Source organism: Nasonia vitripennis, chromosome 2 (genome assembly GCF_009193385.2).
Source record: "Nasonia vitripennis strain AsymCx chromosome 2, Nvit_psr_1.1, whole genome shotgun sequence".
Taxonomy (NCBI): domain Eukaryota; kingdom Metazoa; phylum Arthropoda; class Insecta; order Hymenoptera; family Pteromalidae; genus Nasonia; species Nasonia vitripennis.
In genome coordinates, this window is record NC_045758.1 from 30,789,477 (window position 1) to 30,815,265 (window position 25,789).

At 41.8% G+C, this 25,789-nt stretch overlaps 1 protein-coding gene across 37 annotated transcripts in view; it reads left to right on the top strand.

Moving 5' to 3' along the window:
* Positions 1-25,789, top strand: part of LOC100122555 (calcium/calmodulin-dependent protein kinase type II alpha chain) — a 64,881-nt gene that overhangs the window by 25,681 nt on the left and 13,411 nt on the right. For 7 of the 37 annotated variants that reach the window (XM_008206144.4, XM_031924987.2, XM_008206148.4 and 4 more), the window contains exons 3-13: positions 4,776-4,835; positions 9,162-9,216; positions 9,297-9,435; positions 9,506-9,608; positions 9,845-10,023; positions 10,100-10,222; positions 10,319-10,402; positions 11,266-11,326; positions 18,695-18,784; positions 23,680-23,736; positions 24,713-24,859. In XM_008206144.4, coding sequence (XP_008204366.1) covers positions 4,776-4,835; positions 9,162-9,216; positions 9,297-9,435; positions 9,506-9,608; positions 9,845-10,023; positions 10,100-10,222; positions 10,319-10,402; positions 11,266-11,326; positions 18,695-18,784; positions 23,680-23,736; positions 24,713-24,859 — 1,098 coding nt within the window. Of the gene's footprint in view, positions 1-4,775; positions 4,836-9,161; positions 9,217-9,296; positions 9,436-9,505; positions 9,609-9,844; positions 10,024-10,099; positions 10,223-10,318; positions 10,403-11,265; positions 11,327-16,499; positions 16,506-18,694; positions 18,785-23,679; positions 23,737-24,712; positions 24,860-25,789 lie in introns of all 37 variants that reach the window. The other 30 variants (XM_031924993.2, XM_008206154.4, XM_008206155.4 and 27 more) reach the window with 14 other exon arrangements.

Sequence of the window (25,789 nt, forward strand, 5' to 3'; positions counted from 1 at the left end):
CTGGTTAATCGAATCAATTAAAATACTGCTCTATCTCTTTCTCTCTCTCTCTCTCTCTCATCCGATAAACGGCATCGTGTTACGATCAATCGAATCAGCGACTAAGAGGTTTCCTCCACTATACGCCAGCTGATCGTCTCCTGCGTATGATCGGAGAGAGTATAGTTTACAGCTTCGCGAGAGACTGTATACTATCCACCTAACTTTTTCGATCAAAGAGGGAGAGAGTAATTTTCGAAATTTTGTTTCCCCGCGAAAGCTCGCCTCTGTCGGTATTTTACTCGCGCAATATACCGGCGTAATGCAGAGCTCAAATATTCCCTTTTACAAAGGGGCTCCTCTACTCCCATAATCCTCGCAATTTCAAAAGTTCGCCGCCGCGCTGCATCCGCTACACGCGAAACCTTGTCCCTCCCGACAAATGCGCTGCCCTGACAATCTGCCCTGACAGGCTCTCTCTCTCTCTCTCTCTCTATCTCCTTCTTCCGTGTCAAAAGCGAAGGCAAAAATTCATCGGCTTCTGCACCCCTTAAAAGTCCCACTCCGTGCAGCTCGTTTCGTTTCGAGTATTGATCTACCCCCTGTGCATATACCATCCGACTTGTTCTCTCTCCTCCTACACACCACATAGGCGTCAAAGGAGGAGATAGATAGAGAGAGAGAGAGAGAGAGAGAGAGAGCGAGAGAGAGTAAAGTGCAGCCGGAAATTAATAAGGGAAAGCTCGCGGCTGGCGTCAGAGCCGAGAGAGCCAATAGAGTTCCGCCCCCCTCTTCTTTCGGACCTTGCTCCAGTAACCTCTTGACCTAGCGCTCGAGCGAGAATATTCGACACGGCTCTCGCTGCAGGTGTGCACTGCTGCTTTTATTCGGAGGTTGACGTACGTTGCCGTCGAGGAGCTCTGATGTTGCGGTACGTTGCTGCACGTTGCTGCAGCATTTTTCCCGTCGAGGATGACTCTATTCGAATGAGAATTAATCCCCGAGCTCTTAACACTCCCCTTAATCCCCATTAGCGCCGGGAGTGAGAACAAACGCGGCTTCCAGTACATATAAGAGAGTAATCAGGCAAAAGGAGAAGCAGATCAATATTTAATCCCCCGGCTCGAGAGAAAAAAGAGCTATATAGCTTGCGCGCGAAGTGATAATTAGCCTATATCTTGTCCTTCGGCTGGAATAGCTCATGCGCGGATGCCGAGAGAAAACGGAAATTAGAATTTCTAATTTGCGGCACTGACCGCAAGCCGATCGTTGCGTCATCGGAAACGTCGTCGTCGTCGTCGCGCGCGCGCGCGCGCGCGCGAGAAAGATATCGATCGAACCTAACCTTATACTACTACTCCCTTCGGCTAAACCAACGGATAGAGAGCCCATTCGACTCTCTGTGCACAATGAACTTTCGCTGAAACTTGCGGGATTAAAAACTCGCCCTCGTCGCGCGGCCTGTTCTCTTTTTAATTAATCCGCGCAAATATTGACTATCCACATTCGCGCGAGCCCAGGTGCACATCACCGCGATTAATATATAGGGCTGCACCTGCGTGACGCGAGATTCATGGCCGCGAATATCTAGGACTCGCGTGCGTGCAGTAGACGAGAGGAAGAGCTACGGGGCGAAATTAATTCGAGGCATACCATCCTCTCCCGCGTCGTGTGTTATTTTTATTTGCGTTTATGCGCGCGCACGTGAGCGATTTACCGAGAAGCAAGAAAGAAGGAGAGAGTTGGATGAGGAATCCGAGGAAAATATTTTCATAGCGTGTGTATATTGCGGAGGAACAATGCGCAGCGCTTCGTGAATTCTCAAAATTTTTGTTCTCCCTCTCTCTCTCTCTCTCTCTCTCTCTCTCTCTCTCTCTCTGCAGTGAAAGCAAAGAGGGAAGCTCTCTCTCCGCGGGGCAAGGTTTCTTTTAATAGAGCTCGCAGGAAAGGGCTTCTTGAACAAAAAACTACGCTTGTGTTTTCTTTTTGTAATTATTTTTCGAGAGCCCTGTGTATTCTTTCTTCTTTTTCTTCGTCTTTACGTCCGGTTGATTGCTTTGGTTATAATAATCGTTACAGCTTCGAGTTCGTGTATAGGTATTGTATAGACCTATATATACGCGTTGAAAACTTTGCTTTCGAAACTTTTCTTTTATAATAAGTTAATTAATATATTTACTTTCCTGATTCGATTATGACGTAACTCGATCAAACATTAAAGTGACAATGTGTACGATTCTTGGTAACTTTGTTGCTCAGAGTCTTTTTTCCAAATCCTCGCGTTTATTCTAAATAACGAGTTTAGCCTTAGACAAGGAGGGCTCGTCAGCAATGCGAAAATATGAAAAGTCAGATGGAGCAATCGCAGTAATCGTCATTTCCACCGAAGCTTTTGCATATAGGGACAATCGATAAATTGTCGACTGATTTTCGCGCATCCAAGTGCAGCAGGAACAATTATCGGGCACAGGTGTCTATCTGCGTGTACACGCATATACCTATACACACGCGACATTTATCGCGTATTGTATAGCTTCATCGCAGGTAATAACAATCAGCGTATCGCAACCGCCGCAGGGGGCCTACGCGTGTATAGACATGTGTGTGTGTGTGTGTGTGTGTGTGTCTATATATATATATATATATATATATATATATATATATATATATATATATATATATATATATAGTGTGTGCATTCGGTACGCGGCCGCTTCGCTGACCAGCTCGACCAACCGCGAAGCTTTTCCCATCTCCCTCCCACTCTGCCTCTCTCCAGTGTGGTGCACCGAAACAGCTGACCGCTGGTAAAAACAAATGTAGCTACTACTGCAGTATAGTCCCTCGCGGACACGTGTCCTTAACTCTCTACATGTACTCGCCGAGTGATTTAAAATCATTGCGTTGAGATATATATATATATATATATATATATATGCACCGCGAATAAGGCCGCGAATTTTAATAAAGAGAGTGATCGCGATAAGACTCTCGGCCCTTCCGTCGCCGCCGCGGCGCGACGAATGATTAATAAAGCGAGAAATTCTAAGCTCTTATCGGCTCGCCCGGCAACATCCATTCGTCACGGCATTTCCAGCCGATAAAAACATGTAAAACTCTAATCCACTGGGTGGATAAAAAGTTATAGCGTACACGTACAGCGAGCGAAAGAAAGAGCCGGCCGGACTGTAAATTTCCTCGTCGTCGCGTATCTCAGATATATGTGTATATGTATACATATAGAGATACAGTAACTGCTCGGGCTATACTGCGGCGGCATTTATTACTCGCGCACGGCATGCGGCGGCCGTATAGATATCGCGTATGCGATTTACATATGCCGTGACCGTTGATGAAAGAGAGGGAATGAGCTGGAGGTCGCTGCTACTCGGCCTTTTTTTGGGGCTGAATTTTGTGCGATCGATCGATTGCGCGGTCGTGGAATTTTAGTCGTATTATCGTAGGATAGTTATTATAGCTGCGCAGTAGTTTTCAGTTAATGCAGTTTTCAGAATAATGCATTATGTCGGAGCTAAAACTACCTTTCCTCTCCACTTTTTGCGGCTCTGTCGCGTAACGTCTTTTCCTGCTCCTCGATAATGATGAACGTTTATCTCTCTCTCTCTCTCTCTCTCTCTCTCTCTCTCTCTCTCTCTCTCTCTCTCTCGCACGTATGTTACATAAAGTAATTTCATTAAAACGCCGCTGGAACGCGACGAAGCGTCCAATTATGCGAAATCGCGACTTTTCTATTTGTCGCGAGTCCATTAGCATCACTTATAATAATCACAGCGTCTGCAACGATTACGTAAAACACACACTTTCCGATTAAAAGCCGCCACGCCGCGGAGAAGCGAAAGTAAAATCGCATACGAATAGCACACTGTATACATATAACCACGAGTCTAATTCGATCGCTTAGCCGACCAGTAGAGAGCGTAAATATTAGTCTTAATGCGTCGGTTGTCGAATTTGACAAGACCGTAATCTCGAGAAAAGCTGTCGCATACACTATAGCAAATCTCATTTATATGGCCGCGGCATTCATTTACACGATTCGATTTAATATTCGCGAGCGGCTCTTTCTCCAACTTTGTACCTCGTCACGGCTAAAAAAGCCTCCGGTCGCGCCGCGCGGCGGCGTAATTATTAGTCCGGCGCACGCGAGCACGCGATTTTCACGCCGACGATTAGCTTTTCCGGTTTAAATTAACGCGCCGCCCTCGCTGTATACTGCTGAAAGAGCTGTTTTTCCATGTGTTTTTTTGCTTACTTCCGAAGAAAACTTTGCGATGGTAATTTGTCAAGTTTTTTCAAAAATACGTAATGATTATGTTGTAAATATAGTCTTTCTCGAATGCTATGGTGGGGAGAGGGCAGCAAGAAGTAATACATACAAATTATGGAATCTATACGTGCCAAAAAAAGGGCTAGCCTTTTTCTATATTTCATTCAGGTAAAACAGTTTTCGTGTGAAAGAAGAGGAGGATTTGTGCGGGTATTAAGCCGATTCAATCTTCGGAAGCTCTTTTAGATAACTCATTGGCGCAGCTTTCTCTTTCGTATGTACCATATAGAGGGATTTTTTAAATGGAATTGGATCGTTATTGCGCTGAGGGATATATGATTTTATTTGTATGCAAAGCGATCGAATTCAATTTTACATTCTCTTCCCTCGTATTATAGAAGCTCATTTAATTCTAGCTGAAGAATCACACACACGCACACACACACACACAATCTAAATTTATGTAAATCCAAATCTTAAAACTAATGAATTCTTCTTCTCATTTCAGACTTTCAGAAGCTCGAGCGAGAGGCGCGGATATGTAGGAAACTTCAGCATCCAAATATCGGTAAGCTTATACATATCCTCCAACTTTTTACCTCATCCCCTATAAATATAGACGTGTAATAACGTATATACTTTTTCCTTCCACGCGATCGAATTTAACGCGCAAACTTCGGCATTCGAATTCGTCGCGTCTCCGCTGCGCGTAATCACGGGGATATATAAAGTGAAATTGCGCCGCGCGACCGTGTAATAATGCCTAATGAAAGAACCCGCACGACACGATCCGCGCGGGAGCAATATGGAAAATTACAAATGACTGGGGACTAATAGAAAGCTCGTAGCGAGAGTCGACGTTAATACGGCCGTTATTGATACTATCTCTCTCGGGTCAGCTGCTGTTGTGTTGTAGTGGCGACTGTTATTGGGCTGTTCTGTTCTGTTTTTTTTTTTTTTTTTTTTCGTCGATGATGGGACACAGAGTGGCGCGCGTTATACGAGCGATATACGTTGTCTGCTGATGGGTTATATATTGACGGAAATTAGTGGTCGCGTTTCGTACGACCTGCGTCACGCGTTTTTTAACGCTTTCCATCAGCAGAGCAATTTATTATCGGAATAACTTTATTGATTAAAAAAAAATCGTTTTTATTCATAAAAAAAGAGATATAAATCAGGCAGACGACCGCGTCACAGCAGCTGCGAATCTCTCCTCTGCTCATCGACGTGAATTTCTCCCATCTGCAGCTCAGAGTCTCCAACGATTTCCTCGAATAATTAGGTTAATGCTTGGGGTAAAAGGAGAGTATTTAAATTCAAGACACCCACACAGAGCGGTCCCTCCGTGAACCGAACGACCAAGTAAAATAATCAGCGTCAAACATCTTTCATTTCCCCCATCAGACTGTGTGTGGGTAGTCGCCAGAAGCTCTCGTCTCAAAAATACAGATTGGTTCTTATTGATTCCGTCCGATCGGAGCTGAATGTAAATGAGAGAAGAAGCGAACCGCAGTTCAATTACGAGACAGCCGCGTCGCGCTTTTGAAAGCGAAATCTCTTTCCATCGCATAACGATCCAGCACTTTGTGATCGTCGAGAAAGAGAAGAAGAAGAAGTATCTCGCTCTTATAATACAGAGTTTCACATAAAGGTATAAAAGACGTCAAGATTTATGGAGGTCGAAGTAAGAAAAATCCACATCTTATCATTGTCGCGGCAGCTATACACCGGAGGGATACATCCACTTTCTCTCTTCCGTTTCACGCGCGATATAACCGAGCGTGTCTTCGATTCTCAGCCCCGTAGCTCTAATCGAGTCGCATCACCCACACACAGAGCCTCACTGCGACTTTATTGTTATCGCGTTGTCCACGCGCGCGCGCGCGCGCGAGCAGAGGGTGCGTAAAAGGAAGAGAAAATCACGAGTGGAGATTCTTCGGAAAGTCACACGGCTCATTACACCTCTGCCGGAAACGAGGGTCCACACTCCCACACAAGCTTGTGTCGTATCACACACATATGTGTGTGTATATATATATATATATATCCGCGAGTGAAAGCCGAGGAAATAACGCGTCGTCGTTCGTACATATACGAGGCCGATAAATCAAGAAAGCTCGAGCGGTCTAGAGAGAAGCCGTAACTCACGAGTTTTAATAACATTCGTACCTGTGTGCGCATTGCGGGGAATTTTCCCTCCTTCCTTTTTTGTCCGCCGTTACTCACGGCCGCGAAGCGAATAATGCGAGATAAATACTTTATAGGGCTTTTTAACGCGGTAAATGCTTGTTTATACCGACCCGTGGCGACGCGTTTTTGTGTTTGCTACGTAAATAGTTGCCAGAGAGGAGAATAAGCTGCAGGGACTACATACACACACACGGCCTCGTGTAAATATCGCGGTCGAAGAAAGGAATTGTGCTCGAGTCGTTGTTTTTCCGGCTAAGTCCGAGAGAGTAGTGTGCGGGGGATGTGCAAACGGTCGCTCCACTTTTGCGAATAATGGAAATTTTTCGTCGATCGTCTAGGCTGTCGACCGATCGATACCCCCCTGTAGACAGGCAGAGAGAGAGAGAGAGAGAAAACCAAAGGAAAAGAGCAGCTGTACTGGTGAAAACTTGTCCTTGACTCGACACGCGACTGAATACCGGGGAGAGAGAGGTGCTGAGAGAGAGAGACGGCTTGGAACGCGCGCCTTGGACCTCCGCCAGCTGCATCGGAGCGCGCGAAACAACGAGCTTGTACTTTTAATGAATTCTCTCTCTCTCTCTCTCTCTCTCTCTCTCTCGATTTTGAATTCTCCCGAGAGCTCGCGTCATTATAAAGTTTTCCGATAATTTCACCCTCCTCGCGCGGATGATATCGGACGTGCGCTCTTGGCTCCGAGTGTTCTTTCTTCCCTCGAATTCACAGTGTACACGTCTCAGACGTGTATATAAGAAAGAGTATAGGTATACAGGGTAGCGGGCAACGGAAGCCAAGAAAACACAAAGCCTCTCTCTGCAGGCGTCTCGTGGAAAAAAGGAAAAACATCGTCGTCATCTTGGTTGAATCCATCGCGGAAGCGTTTTTCCCCGAGACAAAAGCAACGCGCGTGTGTGCAGTGTATATCTATATAGATCAATACACTGCAGTAGCTAGAGCCATAGGGGCTTCCCTCGATTTGTTTTCCTCCTCTGCCAGAGCTTCGCGTCGTGTGTTCGATCCAAAAGCGCGGTACACACACACACACGCGCGCGCGCGCACACAGAGAGAGAAACACTTTGATTCGCCCGCCGCATTATCGCAGCAGCAGCAGCAGCAACAGCAGCAGCGTCTCGCGCTATACGTATTATATAGACCTGTTGCGGTGGTACAGCGTATACATATAGTGTATATACGGAGCAGCTGTGTTGGGGTCGCGCAAATTTGTTTTCCTCCGTTTTACGTAATCGACGAGATCGATGCGCGTCAGTCGCAGCAGCAGCAGCAGCAGCAGCAGCGCTAAAGCGAGGAGATGAATTTTAAAGTAACGCGCGAGCGAGCGGGAGTGGGATAGACAGTCGATATCTCGCCGGCTGACGTCCGGAAAATTGCACATATCGATGAGTTTAAAGGGATGGACGGGAATAGGTGCGCCTTTGCTGCAAAAAGAGAGAGGGAGAGAGAGAGAGAGAGAGACTTCTTGTCGGAATTTGAATTCCAGACCTGATGCATAGAGGGAGAGACTCTGACGCGGGACTGTGCTATGCGCGCTGAATGGTAAAATAGCGCCTATATAGTATGCTGTACGTATACCGGGCCGGGTATATTTATGAAGGTATGATGTGCGGATAAAAAATTAAGTAAATACACTAAAAGCTTTCCTCCATATCTCTCGTGGTTGTAGACACTTAACCTCGTAAATTCATAATTCTCTTCTCGTGATCCTGCTGCGTTAATTTCATCATTCCGTCTCACAGCCATATAATAGCAGAAAGGTTTCGTCGGCTCCGCAGTACGGCACAGCCGTAGGTATTTAATACACACTATAGGCTAAGAAAACAGAAGAAGCTCCAGCTCGCTGCAGCTTGAGGGCAACTTTAACGATAATCTAGCACAGTATAGCTTCGCGCCCTCGTCCCCGTCGTTTGACGAGCTTATCGACTTCCCAATTTTCGATCCTCCTCCCAAAGACGACGAGTGCGCAGCTAACGAGCAACTGTATAATCCTGCAGTAGATATCCTTCGTTAAGTCCCTTCAACGCGTCGCGCAAACTTTCCTCGCTTCTTACCTTCTTCTCGCTATAATAAACAGCGACTCGCAGCTTTATAAAGTCAGCATCGTTATCGGGCATATGTGCGTAGAGATTAATCTCTCGGCGGGGGGCGAAATCGAGACGCAAATCGCAAGGCAAACACACCCGTACGCGTGTGTGTGTGTGTGTGTGTGTGTGTACTGCACTAGACGAACTCTCGAGTGTATATATGTATATATATCAGAGCTGGCCTATAGCGGTGATTATATAAGGCTCGAATTATACACGCTCACGAGCTTGCAAAGCCGCTGGAAATTACGCGCGAACGCGGTCTCTTCCGCCTACTCGATCACAGGAGGCGAAGCTATCTCGACTCTCGCCCCCTATATACATGTATATGTGTGTGTGTGTGTGTATCTGGGATGGGGAAAAAGGCGCAAAAAAATAAAGGCCACTTTTTTTCTCCCCTTTATAATTATCATGTACCTATACACACACGACGTCGAGTGAGAGAGAAGGGTCGCGTCGATTTCTTCTCGTTGGGCTGTATTTTTAGCCGAGGCTTTTCGCGTTGGCCGAGAGCATACCTGGAAGGAACGAGCATATATATATACATAAATATGTACGTATGTAATATCCGCGTAATCGTAATCTCGGCTTTTTTCTTCTTGCAGTAAGATTACACGACAGTATACAGGAGGAAAACTTCCACTACCTCGTATTCGACTTGTGAGTACATTACAGGCGAGCTCTAACGAGTTTATGCAAAAATAAAGCGAGTATACGTATAACGACGTTGCCCCTTTCAGAGTAACCGGCGGCGAGCTCTTCGAGGACATAGTCGCGCGGGAGTTCTACAGCGAAGCGGACGCCTCGCACTGTATCCAACAGATCCTCGAAAGCGTCCATCACTGCCATCACAACGGAGTCGTGCACAGAGATCTCAAGGTATCCACTAGGCAATAGACGTATACTGTAATTAATATACATGTATATTTATCACTCCCCGATTCCGCAGCCCGAGAACCTGCTCTTGGCGAGCAAGGCGAAAGGAGCGGCTGTGAAATTAGCGGATTTCGGATTAGCGATAGAGGTACAGGGTGACACGCAGGCATGGTACGGTAAGTCGAGCTCACATTCCCTAAAACCTCCAATTCATATACAATACGAGAGAGAGAGAGCTATTCTCGGACTGCATAACGAGCCCGTAGCACGAGATACGCGGATATAGAGGTACTGCAATTTTTCGAGTGTATTATCGACCGTTTCGGCAATTATCCCAATTGCGGGTCTCGTAATTCGTGCTACCGGCTCGGGACGAAGGAAGAACGATGTTTTCGAATTTTAACTGGTACAGGTTTCGCGGGAACGCCGGGCTACCTGAGCCCCGAGGTGCTGAAGAAGGAGCCCTACGGCAAACCCGTGGACATCTGGGCCTGCGGAGTCATCCTCTACATTCTGCTGGTCGGCTACCCTCCGTTCTGGGACGAGGACCAGCACCGGTTATATGCACAGATCAAATCCGGATCCTACGACGTGAGTCAGAATGAATCGCTTTTTTTCCTGCCGCTATTTACGACGATCCTAATCTTTTTCTTCCTCTTGTACGCAGTACCCAACACCAGAATGGGACACCGTCACACCGGAGGCGAAAAACCTCATCAATCAGATGCTGACGGTGAACCCCAGCAAAAGGATCACCGCCAGCGAGGCCCTCAAGCACCCATGGATCTGCGTGAGTGTCACGTTATACGCCTCTATACGTATACATGGACAACGTTGACGCCTCGTCGTTATTAACCGTCTGTATTTTCTTCTCTTTCTTCCGCAGCAACGTGAGCGCGTTGCCAGCATAGTCCACAGACAAGAGACTGTCGACTGCTTGAAGAAGTTCAATGCCAGGCGCAAATTAAAGGTGAGTCCTTTTACTCATCGCCTAATCGAATATTCCAACTACGCTCCGCGTTATAACTTATATAACTTTTAATAGTTCCACCGACGACGCTTATGTCACGTATACTCCTTATATCCTTACCTCCTCTCCGAGCTGCGCGTAAAATTAAGCCTCGGACGAGAGGAAAATCGAATCGGATGAAATTACCGCAGCGCTGCTAATCAGAGCCGAGCTGGCGCACGTGTGTGTACGCGTCGATAACTCGATAACCGCGTACACCGCCTTGAGAGAAACCATAACCGTCGCGATGTACGCCTCGCCACAAGCTTCTATATGTGTGTACACACACGCGCATACCTCTCGGGAGCTTCTCGAATCCTTACGTAAAAGCTCGTTCGGTATGTTGCATGCAAAGTTTATAACGCCGACGCGTCGTCGCGTTGGAAGCGCGATTACGCATCGAAAAAAAATCGAACGACTATGTGCGTTCGCACGCGCTACCAGTTTGTCCGGTATATTACGGCCCTGGCGCTGTTGCCGCTGCCGCGCGCGAGTTAATGACAATGTGCCACCGCGTACGCACGCGGACATGACTCTTGATCAGTCGTATCAAGGAAGGACAAGTGGACAAGTCGTCGTCGCCGCCGCTTTGATTCGCCAATTCGCGTCGATCGGTGCGTCGCGTGTGTTTATAAGTTATTCGGATACGTAATTTTTCTGTGAAAACGATGAAGGCTATCAAGAACAAGTTCATTATATGCCGTCACGAGGACAAGACCCTTCCTCAGGTGTACCTTGACCTTTAGTTAGACGATAGCTGTAGTGTATGTAGTGTGATGTGTCGTATACTAATTAACGGATGTCTGGGCATTGTCTGTTGACAGGGCGCCATTTTGACCACGATGCTGGCGACAAGGAACTTTTCCAGTAAGTATGAGGCACCCGGTAAGTACCTCCGGCCCTCTTCAACACTTCATGGACTTCTGTCTCTCGATAAGCTATATGCTCTCTCGATCCATTCCTCTTCTCTCTCTCTCTCTCTCTCTCTCTCTCTCTCTCTTCCCCCTATATAACATTTCTACTCATCTTCTCTTTTTTCTTTGAATCATATACCCGAACCCCCTGCCACTGAACAAACTGTTGTCTCCATGCGCATATCACCACCATCAGTAGCAAACCTCCGCAGTCGTCGTCGGCTTCTCTGTGTACACCGCTAATTTCTCACTCTAATAAGACTCACTCTGACATAGGGGCACGACGCGGCTGCGGAGGCACGTTCACAAAGAGGCTTTAGATCTTGTTTCTTTTTTTTTCTTTTTTTTTTAACTGTCAAACATGTGTAGAGAAGTGTCTGCGCGCAGCACGAGAGCAAACGTCTGTACATAATATGTCTCCATTACATTTTCATTTGGAAGATAATGAGAGAACGTTATTTTTTTATATAAATATATACAGAAATCGTCCTCGCTCGCTCAGCACGCGAATGACATGCGCATTTTATATTATAAATATGTTCATATATTATATATAAATATTATACATATTATATACCCCGCCGTTATATACATGAAACTACTCTATATTGTATATCTAATATACACTGTCAATGCACTTGAATCGCACCACCTCATATATCTCTCACACATAGATCATCAACACCATTTAACCTCGACGGCGCGTCGTCCAGAAAAGCTCGCAGCATGTGTATATAATAGCAAAAATCCAAAAGCTCGTCTCTCGCATTGATTTCTGGCTGACGGGCGCTCTGAGTGACTCATATAATCGCCAAAGTGGACTCAAGCAGTTTTTGTGCTCTAATACTTACATATCGCTCGCTTTCACATTATACACACAATCGTCATCGATCATCAGCGAGACGCCGTTGCAGCGCCGGTCGATCTCCGGAATTAGAAGTTTTATATAGACGCGCTGAGAAATTGACGAGCGCGAGGGGATACGCGAGCAGCATTTCACTCTTCGACGCGTAATGTATAACGTGAGCAGGGCGAATATAACAGCCTCTTAATAATCGTAAAGCGTCGTCGGCGCGGTGAGATATTGAGTTTTCTATTCTTGTATACATATGTTATAGCACACGTACATATAGGTATATATGATACAGCATGAGTGCTCGAAGAATACGATCTGGAAAGCGAGGCCGCTCGCTCGAGAGAGCGAATAGCGCGTTATAATGCGATGCAGCTGTTTCGGTCCACTTGTGGCTAACCGACAACATTATATACATACATGTATAACGTGAATGATATGTGTTTGATATTGCTGATGACTACTACTCTACTGTATATGCGCCTATATAATATACTCTGTTGCTCGGCAGTCACGTTCAATTACATACATTTAATATGAACCTAACACCCTGCATATACTATATACATATTCTTTGCTATATATACGAATAAAATCAATCGCAATTTTGCAGATATTTTTTTATAACCGCTCGCTCTGTGTGCGCATCAGATTGGAAAGGGGAGAAGCGAAAAACAGACAACGAAAACGAGCGAGACAATGCGGGCTGTGTATAATCGTATAAAGCTTTAGGCGCAGCAGATAGTACATATAAGCTGCTGACTTTTTCCAAATTTTCGCATCAGGCCTATCTGCATACAGCGTGTGTTTTAACCGACTCGATAAACTTCTCTCTTGCTCGGCTACAGATTGCAGTTATATATTTATCGCGTCGAGAGCGAATGGAAAGCTTTAAAAGAATCTGCTGCGAATTGCCTGCTAAATAACGAACAATCCATGCATACATGCATCTACACACACACACACACACACACACAAACACAAATTAGGGTGCCCTTCTGTACATACAGCTCTGCTACATCGCGTTGTCCGATATAATCAAACTAATTGCGTTTCGCCTCCGCGAATAATAGACTCTCGGCTGAACGATCGAGCGGCACGTGAAATGTGTCTCCAGGGGAATGATCCTTCCTTAGCAGAGTATTTGTGCATCATGGCATCTCTCTATAATTACAACCACATCTATCTATCTCTCACTCACGTGCACCCGAAGGGATAAACGAGGCTGACATGAACGTCTTTTATCCTGATTGCAGCAAAGTTTTAATTAGTCTAAAATAACCATGAGAGCAGAGATTGTTAATCTCAGCCACGATATCCTTCCTGCACGTACGGACACACATAGTTATGTATATTTATACACTCACACTAAAATATAAATGTAATAATATAAAGCTCTAAATATACATGCGAACACAGACACCTGTTTGCTAAAACTATATAAAGTGTGCGTCGGTATATAACACACACACACGCGCGCGCGCGCGCGATACAAGCTCCTTCTCACACATACACACGCGTCGAGATATCACGGCAGAGCCGCGATTAAATGGAACCTCATAAAAGTTGAAATAACTATAAAGCTCGAGGAGAAACTAGAACAAAGTGAAACTCGAGGCTGGCACGGTTACGCAGCTCTCGCGCGAACAAGTATAAAAATTCCTCCTTCTCAATCCGACCGAAAATATTTATACTCTCTTGTATAGCTTAGAATACACATTTTCGCGACTGCGATTGCGCGAGAGGGTTTAGATTTTTCCAATCCCTTGTGTGTGCACACACACTGCGCTCGCGGAAATTGCATTTCACCGAGAGGGAGAGTCGAAGTGTGACGTTCGCGTAGAGCGCGAAATAAAAGCACGAGGGTTTATCTTGCCTCGGATGTGTTTTCATATGCGAAGCTTCGATCTCTCTCTCTCTCTCTCGCGGCGCAATTATGTGTGCGCAGGTGCCGCTGAAATAAAAGCCGCCGCCGCCGCCGTTTCGTGATTCATGGGACGAGGGAAATGAAAAAATGCGTTTTTTGCATATTACGTACGTACACATGCGCGTATAGGACTATGGTGTGCTTTCGCTGTACGAGCTTCCTTCGACATTGGCGTTTTAACGATTGTTATTAATATTACGCAACTGGTTAATGTCGTAGTTGAGTCATAAGACTGAGGGAATTAACGACGCATAGACCAACGATCGAATCATTCGTCTCGTCACATTTGAATGTCACATGACCATATAATCGTGCGAATATATTCGAAAATTTTCATGATACAATATAATTGAGCATAGTTATAATGTAAAATGTCGCAAAAAATATCTACTTATACTCTTCAAACTGTGTACTTTTATACTTTTCCTTTGTTTTCAAATTTTATTGTCTCACGCCTCAACTCCGTAGTTTCAATTTCATTTTCTCTCCATGAAACTGGGAAATCTTGTTCTGGAAAGTTAAAGAGAAAGAAAAAGAGCTTGCGCCCCGCGCCGAAGCTATATGATACGCTGAAAATGTATAGTCGATGAAAAATGTCGCTCTTCTAAGAATTTGAATTCCCATCTTCATACAAATATGATGTGAAGTGGGCCGGAGGTACGAAACGACTGCCTAATTTTTAAGCTAATCTCTATATCTATATCTATATATTTAGAATCTTTGGATATATAAATAATAATTATATTCTATATACATATGAAAAAACATCCATATACCTATAATGACTATCATACCGTTCGAAAAAAAATATATACGAGACACTTGACACACAATCACTCGAGTAATAAAAGCAAACATAACTTCAATCAAGCGGTTACCGTGAAGTGGATTAGCATTGGACGATTGAAATCGAAATCATTTCAATTTTGCACTGGCAAATGCACTTCACTGGGAGAAAAACCTAGTAACATGAATATAAACGCACTTCTGCACTCGGCATGATTCTTTCCCTGTCCCTCCCCCTCATTTATCGCACACACGATATTGCGTGTCAAATATATATATATACCTCTTTTTCAGTTATCCACCCTATGTATTCGATCGATAAACAAACGTATCCCGCCTCCACCAAATCCTCTTTTTCTTCTCTCGATCTAGACGATTTTTTTTTCGTTTTGTTATCATTCACTGAGTAGATTTCTAGATATATGTGTACAATAAAATTAGATATTAATTATTTAGCGGTTAAACCACGTAAGAATGACAAATGTGTACAGAAAAGAATCGTTGTTATAGACTAACTGCATTTATAATGCTACCTGTTGATTAATGAACCAGATTTACATCTACCTGAATCACACACTAGATTTATCATTTTTTTTCTTTTTGCAATTTGTTTACTTTTTCTAGTTGACTATACATACGTATCGATTAGAAAGTAGAATAGACCATTAAAAAAAGAATGCATTATTCGTGTATTTTTTCAAAGGCTTTAATTGAGTGTATATATTTGCATTAATACAGAGACTTTAGCATCTATTATACATACGTAGTGTGAAGTATACAAATCGTGTAAATAAACCTTAATTTTTTATGCATATACAGTATTTACGTACAGCTAAATGACGCGGAGCAATTAGTAAGTAAATTAATCCATTGTCTCTTGTCTCTCGAAATAAGGTACCAATAGAATATCGAAGCCTCGCACGAGACTCGAATTTTCTTTCTCGAACTACATGACGCTTTGTATTCAGGACACGTCCCCCTGACTGATGGACTAAATTGCTTTTATAAGAGAACAATTGTTTCGGCTTCGGAAATAAATCCAATAAATATTTATTTGTCGACGTGAATAAGCCATTCACCGCGCCACAGGCTATTATACTGAGAGCATTAAACGCACACACACACATAATTTTTAATCAAGAGCATTTTGTTTCCGTTCCATTCATCGTATGTTATTATTACATTTTAAATTAATGGGGTATTCTCACCGCCGCATACAAACGACATCATTCGTATATTTAAGCGCAAAAAACCACACATCACACACAATCGACCGATAAGATATAATTCGGTTGAATTGATAAATTATTACAGACACACACTTTTTTCATTCTCTCTCTCTCTCTCTCTCTCTCTATACATCGTTTTATGATTATGATAATGAACAGAATATTTAAAAAAAAGAACACACTTATCATTTCTAATTCTGATGGAAATTATGCCAGTAAAACGATAATAATAAGGATGTCTGCGTTTGTTTTCTTTGGTTGACCCTGTTACTACTCATGTATCAATCCAATCAAAATTTGCAACTTTACCGCCAATTGAATTCACGTTGATCCACGCTGTGATCTGAAGAAAGTGGTAAGAATCGTGTTTTGCCTTTTCCGTTTTTTGAAAGAGACCGTACCAAATATTTTACGATTCTATAACTAATAATAACGCTCCGTCGCACAAACTGGACGTCGCTTATGTGAATTTTTCAAAGAAATATAAGAGTCACTGAAATGCCAACGAAATTTTTATTCTCTACACCTATATCTCTATTTCAAAGCACATATTCTATACTCTGTTCAAATTTCCAAAATAATCTAATCGATTCGCCAGAATTGGTAGAGCGCATATGGCCGCATATTATATTTTTGATAATAACGCATTGCTCTTTATCGCTTGTATATAGCAGCAGCAGTTGGAATTCCAGTGCCTCTTTTTTTCCTCGTGTCTTCATTATTTCAGCAGCACTGCCAGTTTACAGCAGAAGGTTTAGCAGCAAATGAAATCCAAAACTTGCGGATCGAAACTTTTCTCCGACGTTCTCGCTCGCGATGCATTATATTATATAGAGTGACGTAATTTTTCGCGCAGTTTACACAGACACACGAAGACGAAGCTAGACAGTTTGTGCGGCGTCCGCAGGCCTCTTTTGTTTTCTCCTTTATATTATACGATATATTGTGTGACGGCTTGATGTATGAATGACAAATATAATTGCAGCCGCTGTACTCTGGTATTGTCATGCGCGTGTATATGTATATAGACACATAACCGCCGTGTGCGTGTGTATATTATGATGATAATTGCAACTGACATAGCGCACGATGAGAACCCGATCTGACGTGGCTATATATTTATTAAACGCGAATTGTGCCTACTATAGCATAGAGATCTGCACGTTGCATGCGCGGATCCAATGCGAAATTCCACTGCAGTAATTCTCTCTATATTATTCTCTGTATGTCTGATCGCTATGTCTGTATTTATAAATAATCAGCCGCCACGAGCATGTTGTTCGTTTTCTTGTTTACGTATAACACACTAACAATAATCTCACAGTTCATCCACTACCATACACGTGCTCCACAACTCTTATCCAGACGATTATAATTATTCTTATTATAATGGTACACACACTCTTTTTTATACATTTTTTATTGCTATATTCTATCTCCTCTCTGATTCCTCGTATATATCTTCTATACTTCTTTTCATAACTATAAGATATACCTTTAACAGAGATATATAATATTATATTATATCTTATGAAACTGACATTCAAGATACAATTTTTATTTTTTTCGATATCTATCTACTTTTCATATATTTTTAATATAATACAGTATACACAGACAAAGTTTAAACATTTTTCACACAAGCAAGCAATCGTTTCCAACCAGAATGAAACGTTGTGCATCATAATCCACTATATACAGTACACACGAGCGAAACGACTGCTTCCTTCTTCTAAACGCTTCTTGTTTTCTTCTCTTATAGTAAAAATATGACAAAACTTGAGAAAAAAAGTTGTTCCTCTTTACAAAACGATTCCGACAAGAGCAAAATCCGTGTTTGAATCGGCGTCGCCGTCGTCGCCTGTATAAAATCTAGTTTCAAACGAAAGTGTATCATGCACATGTAGACAAAAAGTATAAAGTATAAAAACTGCGCGACGGCGACGTACCGCACACGAATCATTGTCTCCATTGATGTCGACACTTGAGTGTCGTATATACATGGTTGTAACGTAAAAAGTGTTTTCCAGAGCCGCGCGGAGGGCCGTGTATATCCTATATGACGTGTCCTTTATAGTATACGCGATGGTATATAAACTGTGTTCTTGCGCAATTTTTCTCTTTTCGCGACGTCATAGCGGCCTTTCGTGCGGCAAAGCCGTGTGTTGTAGACGCCCGCATGTCGCGCGATTGGAACACCCACACAGACATATAGCTACAGAGTCGTCCAATCGCGCGATACAACATGTCGGAGCACGGCACTTTGTTTATTTCTCTATATTCTTCAAAGCGCGGATGTTTTTCGATGATCTATGATAGATGGACGTTGATTCGCGGATTAAGTGTGTGTTCGTGTGCTCGATTTGACCGAGGAACTGCTCAGTCTCTTTTTTTTTGACGATGCTTTTACGAGCCTTTATACGATGAAAAAAAAATTATATAAAAAGAAAAAAGAAAAAGGAATTGAGAGAATTGTAAAAGCGAGTCGAGGCTGGTTGCAACGACCTGCTACGGTTCATACTGAAATGTCTTTGCGTACTACAGGTCGAAGCATCATCACGAAGAAGGGCGATGGATCGCAGGTGAAGGAGTCGACCGACAGCACCACAACGCTCGAGGATGACGACGTCAAAGGTAGGACACAATCAGTTTGATCTGTTCTTTTCTTTTTTACTTCTCACCTCTCCTCGGCGTAGGTGATTTTTGCCTATAGACGCAAAATCGCCTTGATATTTTTTTACGTTATGTTTATGTAAAATTATATATAAGTTATGTTTAGACTGCCGCGTGCGATTATAAGGATCAAAAGTATATTATATAGGCAAATTTACATATTATATATATAGGCTGTTATACGTTAAGTTATTTAGATATATCAGTGGATGAATTATTATTATTATTATTGATGATGAAATGAGATATATATATTTTTTGATTTTGGTGCCTTGCAATCAAGTATTTTACTGAAACTTTCTTACATATATTAAGCTTTAGAAGTAAACGTTTGAAGTAGCATTTGAAGTGTCATGAGTTGATATATACATGCAATATATACTTATAAGCAATATGAACCAAATAATTTGACAAAGTATATACTGAGGAAAGATTTATGTCTTTTATTGAGATGGGTATACGAACACTTGACAATATAATATAACATCAGAGTGCAATAAAAGACGTTAGATCTCTGTCGCTTCACTATATATATATATATATATATATATATATATATATATATATATATATATATATATATATATACAGTCTTGTTTTTCGATATCTGTGACTACTACTACTACTACTATATTACTTACTGCTACTTACTTACTCACTATATTCACACGTGTGTAAATTAGCCCTCGTTGTGTATACTACTACTACATTCTCGTAGGCGAAATTTTGTCGTGTATCTAATATATTATGCCTATAATAATCGCAGTATCATATTTACATATATTTGTCTTTCTCTCTCTCTTTCTCTCTCTCTCTATTATCCGTATATAAACTTTCCGAGTTGTATAATCTCACTCAATACCACACGTAACTGTAATATCATGTATATGTAATGTTTATCTCTCTCCATCTAAAGTATGCGTAAATTAACTAACGAGCGCGTCGGTATAACTAAATACGTACTCTATATGTAGACTTGACTTTCGTTCTATATACGTATATTGTTTTCTCTATAACCGCGGAGTAAAAACAACAAGTGATATATATATATATATATATATATATATATATATATATATATATATATATATATATATATATATATATATATATAAAACCAACCGGGGAGAAAAGCGTTCTAAAACCCTCCACGTGTTACACATCCGACCATTTCGCACCACGTCGCACGTCTACATATCACACGCGCGACAGCAGAGAGAATCGCATGAATTATCTTTTGTAATAATAACAAAGTAACATTCGTTATATTCCTCGATCGCGACATAGTATACATATATATATATATATATATATAATTATATATATACATATATATATATATATATATATATATATACATATATATATATATATATATATATATATATATATATAGGTATTGGCGCGCGAGTGAAAAAAAGTGCAACGTAGTCGGTGACAAACTATAGCTGCCTATACGCATGGCATATGCGCGCACAGAGGCGGGTAATCGCAAATCGGATAAAATATCGCTGACACCATACACGGGGTCGAGCTCTAATCAACGAGCGCAAACGGCCATTATACGCGCGCGCGTCCGCAGGATTATCTGATTTCTCGCTCGTATACCTGTATATACGTACATACTTTTACGCGTATACGCGCGCTCTCTCTCTCTCTCTCTCTCTCTCTCTCTCTCTCTCTCTCTACTCGTGCATATACTATATCTCCTCTCTGCCTGCCTTACATACACACGCGCACATCCTGTCATCACTTATATACGTGTATCCGCCACGTGCGACACGCCGAGTGTATTGTAAATGTGGAACCTATGGTATAACATCTCTCTCTCTCTCAGCTCTCACTGACCCACACACACATACATACACTGTGTACTGCAATCGTGTATTCTCTCTTCTCTGTCTGTCCCACCAGCAGAACCTCGAACACACCTATAGCCGACGTAAACTGTACTATACCCTTCCACCACCCACCCGTATATATATTGACAGTAGAACAGCTGTCTGATATATATATATACTATACAGGGTGACGCTATGACGCGGGTTATGGTTACGTGGATACTTATACTAACCTTGATGTATATGGTTTAAAAATTTAAGATTTATAGGTTGAAGGAAGCGACTGAAATCACCCTGTATATTCACTGTAATACCAGTATTATATATTTATCTACTTATATCTTAGAAATGATGCTCACAAATCCATAACACGTAGTTGGAACGTTGTATTTGAAATCCAATTTATGATAACGATCAGATGCACGTATTTAATACATATAATGCATACAGTAATAAAGAGTAACGAGAACGACTTCGAAATTAATTAGTCGCAGATTATCGGTTATCCTTTCTGTATATAGCAATATCTCGAGAGATTAATCTCTACGTAGATGTGTGTGACACGAAGCAACAGAAAAGTCATTGACTGCGATAAATATATAAAGCTACACACTTTCTAGTATATCGATCGAAGACGCGCTCAGAACACTGACCACCACTTTCAGCTACCAATCGAGAGCAAATTATACGTCACTCTTAGATCTTATCACGATATAACGATGATAATTAACGTTTAGAAAAAAAAATGAAACCACCACTTGATGAGTAATAATCGTAGACTATATTATAAATGTCCATAAGTAGCTCCGAAGAACTAGACTATAAACGATAGAAATAACCGCGTGAATCCGATCACAAGGTCAGCATTAGTACAGACTTTGATACATGTGTGCGATTAAATGGCTCGATTGAAAAAAGGATAATGCGTGTCCTGACGCAACGTGACTGTAATGAGGAGGATCACCTGCGTAACCGACTGCTATACGTATACAGATTACGCAACGCAATTGTTCGCTTCATGATCCTTTTTTCAAGGGGCCCCTCATGAAGCATCGTTAGCGACACCTTTGATCAAATTCATAGTTTCCATATATTTCTTAACATAATTTGAGCGATTTTATACTTTCATCATTTTTTTCCAGCTTACTAATCGTCCATGTAGCATTTTTTAGTTGCATAAAATAGCGCAGCAGCCATCCTTCAGTTTTTTCGATTACTTTTGTTTGAAGCTTTTTTTATCATTTAACACACCTACCTAAACATATACGTGTTTTTAGATTAAAATATACAGAATAATGAAACTGTTAAACTTGAACGTGTACATAAATTGTACGGCTTCGTTACATAGATTGTGTTAAGTCCCTTAGGGGCTATAGTTCGTAGATTGAATGTGTAAATATATATATACTAACATGATTTTACATGACGCTTATAAAGGAGTAAAACATTTGCTTCATGTGAAAGGACGAAGGGAAATCACACGTGATATTTTTCCGTAGATGAAGGTTTTGATATCCAATTTTTTAATTATTATTATTATTATTATTATTATTATTATTATTATTATTATTATTATTATTACTGGCTTCTATATCTCTATTTTTTTCCTTCAGTATTTTATCCTGCATTTTTATATACTTCTCTTTTTCATCTCTCTACTTCGACATTTATATATATTTTTCATTCACCTACATAAAATATCTCAGCAAAACACCATTTCTGCTTGCAGCTGTTTTATTATTATCTCGGAAAATGACGGAGTGTAAAAATGATAATTGAAAACAACGGAAATGGTGTTTACGACAATCTGTATATATATATAGTAGGTTCACAAACGATCGAAACTTCGTGCCCCTGTGTTTGTCCAGTCCGGTATTTATATATATTATCCACCGTAAATATTCTTTTTCATATGTCTATGTGTAGTAAACCAAAATTATATTTCAAACGAATATAATGAACAATATTTATATTCATGCACCACTTTCATCGTGTCACGTGTCCGTGTATAGTCCGGTGTTATGGATTTATGAACACCAGATTTTGTCCACCGTCTACCTTCATGTTGCTACTGTATATCTATATATTTATATTATGACCTCCCACCCCGTATGTATATGCTTGCATTCGTGCTTTTTGCATTGTACGACGTACATTATCTGCCTGCTGATAATTAACACCATGTATGCAACGTTATTTACGACATTCGATGACAAAGCTATCTTGACAACACCCTTTTGTATAGATCAATTTTTCATAATTCACACACCCACACCACCCTTTGAATTTTTAATAATAAATGCACTGCTCTCAGTTCTCCCTTTTAAGTATCTTTTGAAAATTTTACATACAAAAGTAATTTATCATTGAACGACAGGAGTTGAATGAAAATTTTACAAAAATAGTTGATTGCAATCAAATTTTTTTACATACATATCGCACACCTTGTACGATTACCATGAGTATTGAGATAACAAGTATGAACCTTCTATGAGACGTCGATGAATTATTATAATTATATACTGCACCATAACATTGTTGCATGCGCTTTTATATTGCTTATGATTCCTTATATATATATATAAAACTTTTCAACCGACGTCTTTGCATAATATAGTAATGCCATTTTTGACTAGTTCGAACGAGTTTTTACAATAGTACAAATATATTTTTTTTATATAAAAAGTAACTATTTTTGAGTCGAAATTATAGACCGCTAGTGAATATCACGTCGTACGCTAGGGCTTTATATTTTGTCGAACCCATCACAGGGGTGTACATAATATATGGGAGTGGGGCAAGTATTATCAATCTTTGGGGCGTATCGTAAATCAATGCGCTAATCTATATTTATATGTGCATAACTATTAGAACCGTTATTTTATTTTTTATTTTTCATTGTATAAAAGAATCATATAAAAAATAGTATAAATATTTAAAAAAATATATATATAACAAACAATAACTGCCGTCTAGTATCCGTATACGTGATGTGTATGTGTATATGTTGTACAGAGGATAAGAAGGGCGGTGTCGACCGGAGCAGCACGGTCATTGCCAAAGAACCCGAAGGTAAAAAAAAAACTCGTCTACACCAACCAAGCAACAGACTTTATTTTCCTTTGACTTATTAGTTTCGCTTAACCACATTAACACTAATACCGACACCGTTTCTATTTTATTAAAAATAAGTGCGTCTTACGTTCCGCACACTTTGTGCGCACTTTATTTTCTCTCGATCCCACATATACGCTTATACCAACGAATAACGCAACTAACCCCCCCGAGAGCGAGCTTCTTGAACCCCATTAGCGAAACGCGTATAACAATACTAACGACGTATAAGGTGTTAGTCGTGCCTAACAGCAAACTTTTTCCCACCCACACAACTTAACGCGCACTCGTTCTAACATCCATATAGAAGCGTTGGCCGCATCGAAAAGAGCTATAGGGCTCGCTGCACAGAAAGCGTGTAAACGCGTATATAGTGTGTAGAGTCAGGCGTCAGGCGCAGTATTTCGGGATATGGTCCGAAATAGAGCGGCCGCCAAACGGAAATACACCTGGCCGGCGCAGCGCATGAAAGAGAGCGGGTCTTTGGTCCAGTAGTATTAGTCGAGTTGCTCTCTCGTGCTCGCGCGAGATCGAAGATTATTTCGAGCGAGAAAGAGAGAGAGAGAGAGAGTGAGAGAACGGTAGCCTCTTTAGTACTCGCCTGCCGCTCTTCTCCAAGCGCCGCAGTGTGGACCTGCGTCTGCGCCATGTCTATGGCGCCGATACTGCCGGGAACTTCAAGGCAGCACGACAATGGTAGTGCTATATATATATATTAGTGCAGCGTGCCATCGCGTCAGCTGATTCTTGTGTAACCCCTTCCTTCTCTCCGCTTACATCTATCATACGTGAATAACATCTCAACGATGTCCTTAACGTAACGGTGTGTGCTGTGCTGTGTGCGCTTTTGTTACTCCGCTGATCCTCGATCGAATGTTAAAAAAAAAAAAAAGAATTTTCTCCTCGATTAAAAGTGTCTAATGTCTCTCGAAAGTAGCGTACGCCTCGCAAGGGACGCCGCCGAGCAGTCCTGCCGCGGCGGCTTCGGTCTTCTCCAGAGTGATAGGGGCGGCGCAGGCTCAGAAGCAGACGCCCGGAAGTCCTCTCGGAATCGCCGCGGTTTTGTTGCAGGGCGCACAAGGTAATCTTTTCTTTCTTCTACCCTTCCCTACGACGTGAACTCCTACGATGCAGTCGACAAAATTTCGGCGCGGCTCTCTCTCTCTCTATCTTTGAAGCGTATAACAACAGAGTTGCACCGATGTTTTGTTCGCCGACGTTGGAGCACATGTACAGGGACAGTGTGTCGCGTGTTCTGGTTAAACTTTGTCGTTTCTTGTGTACAACGACTGCAGCCTCTCAAACTTTCGCTTCTACGGCTCTATTCTCACGAAGCATGTGACTTTCGAGATCTGGACTAACGATCGGTCGCTTTTGCGCGGCTGCCTGTTTTCGCTCCCTGTACTAATATCTTGATTTTTGGCTCTTTCCGAGTTACTCCGCTTTGGGCTCTCTCTCTCTCGCTCTATCTCTCTTAGGCGCAGTGTCGCGCAACGATCGTTATATTGCCACGAACCTTTCCGTCTCTGAGATTTTTCGTACCAGGAGTTGGGTGTATAGACAGGATATTAGTTCTACGATTTTTTTTTTTTTAATTAATGTACGATGGAGTAGTCTGCACTCTATTGTATATAATAGACGTTGCGAATATAATTATATAATATTACATTGTACCTGGAAAAATATAACCCAGCACGTATTAAATGTCCAAGTACGTATAGCTCCAGCGATTGAGAACCGCCAAACCGGTAAGCTGTGTGCAGGCACCAATTTTTTTTTTCCTTCGTTTGTCTCTCACCTTTGTTTTCTTATTTCTCTTATAACAGAGCATGGGTTTTACACTTTTGAGTTTTACTAGACTATAGCGATACTCGAGTTTTGTTGTTTTACTTTTCATCGATTTTCTATCACGTTATATACATGTGTAGCCCAGTATATAATGTAACAGACGCAGAGACGCACACGTATGTATACCGGCCTAATAACGTACACGCTATCGCCTATTAGTTTG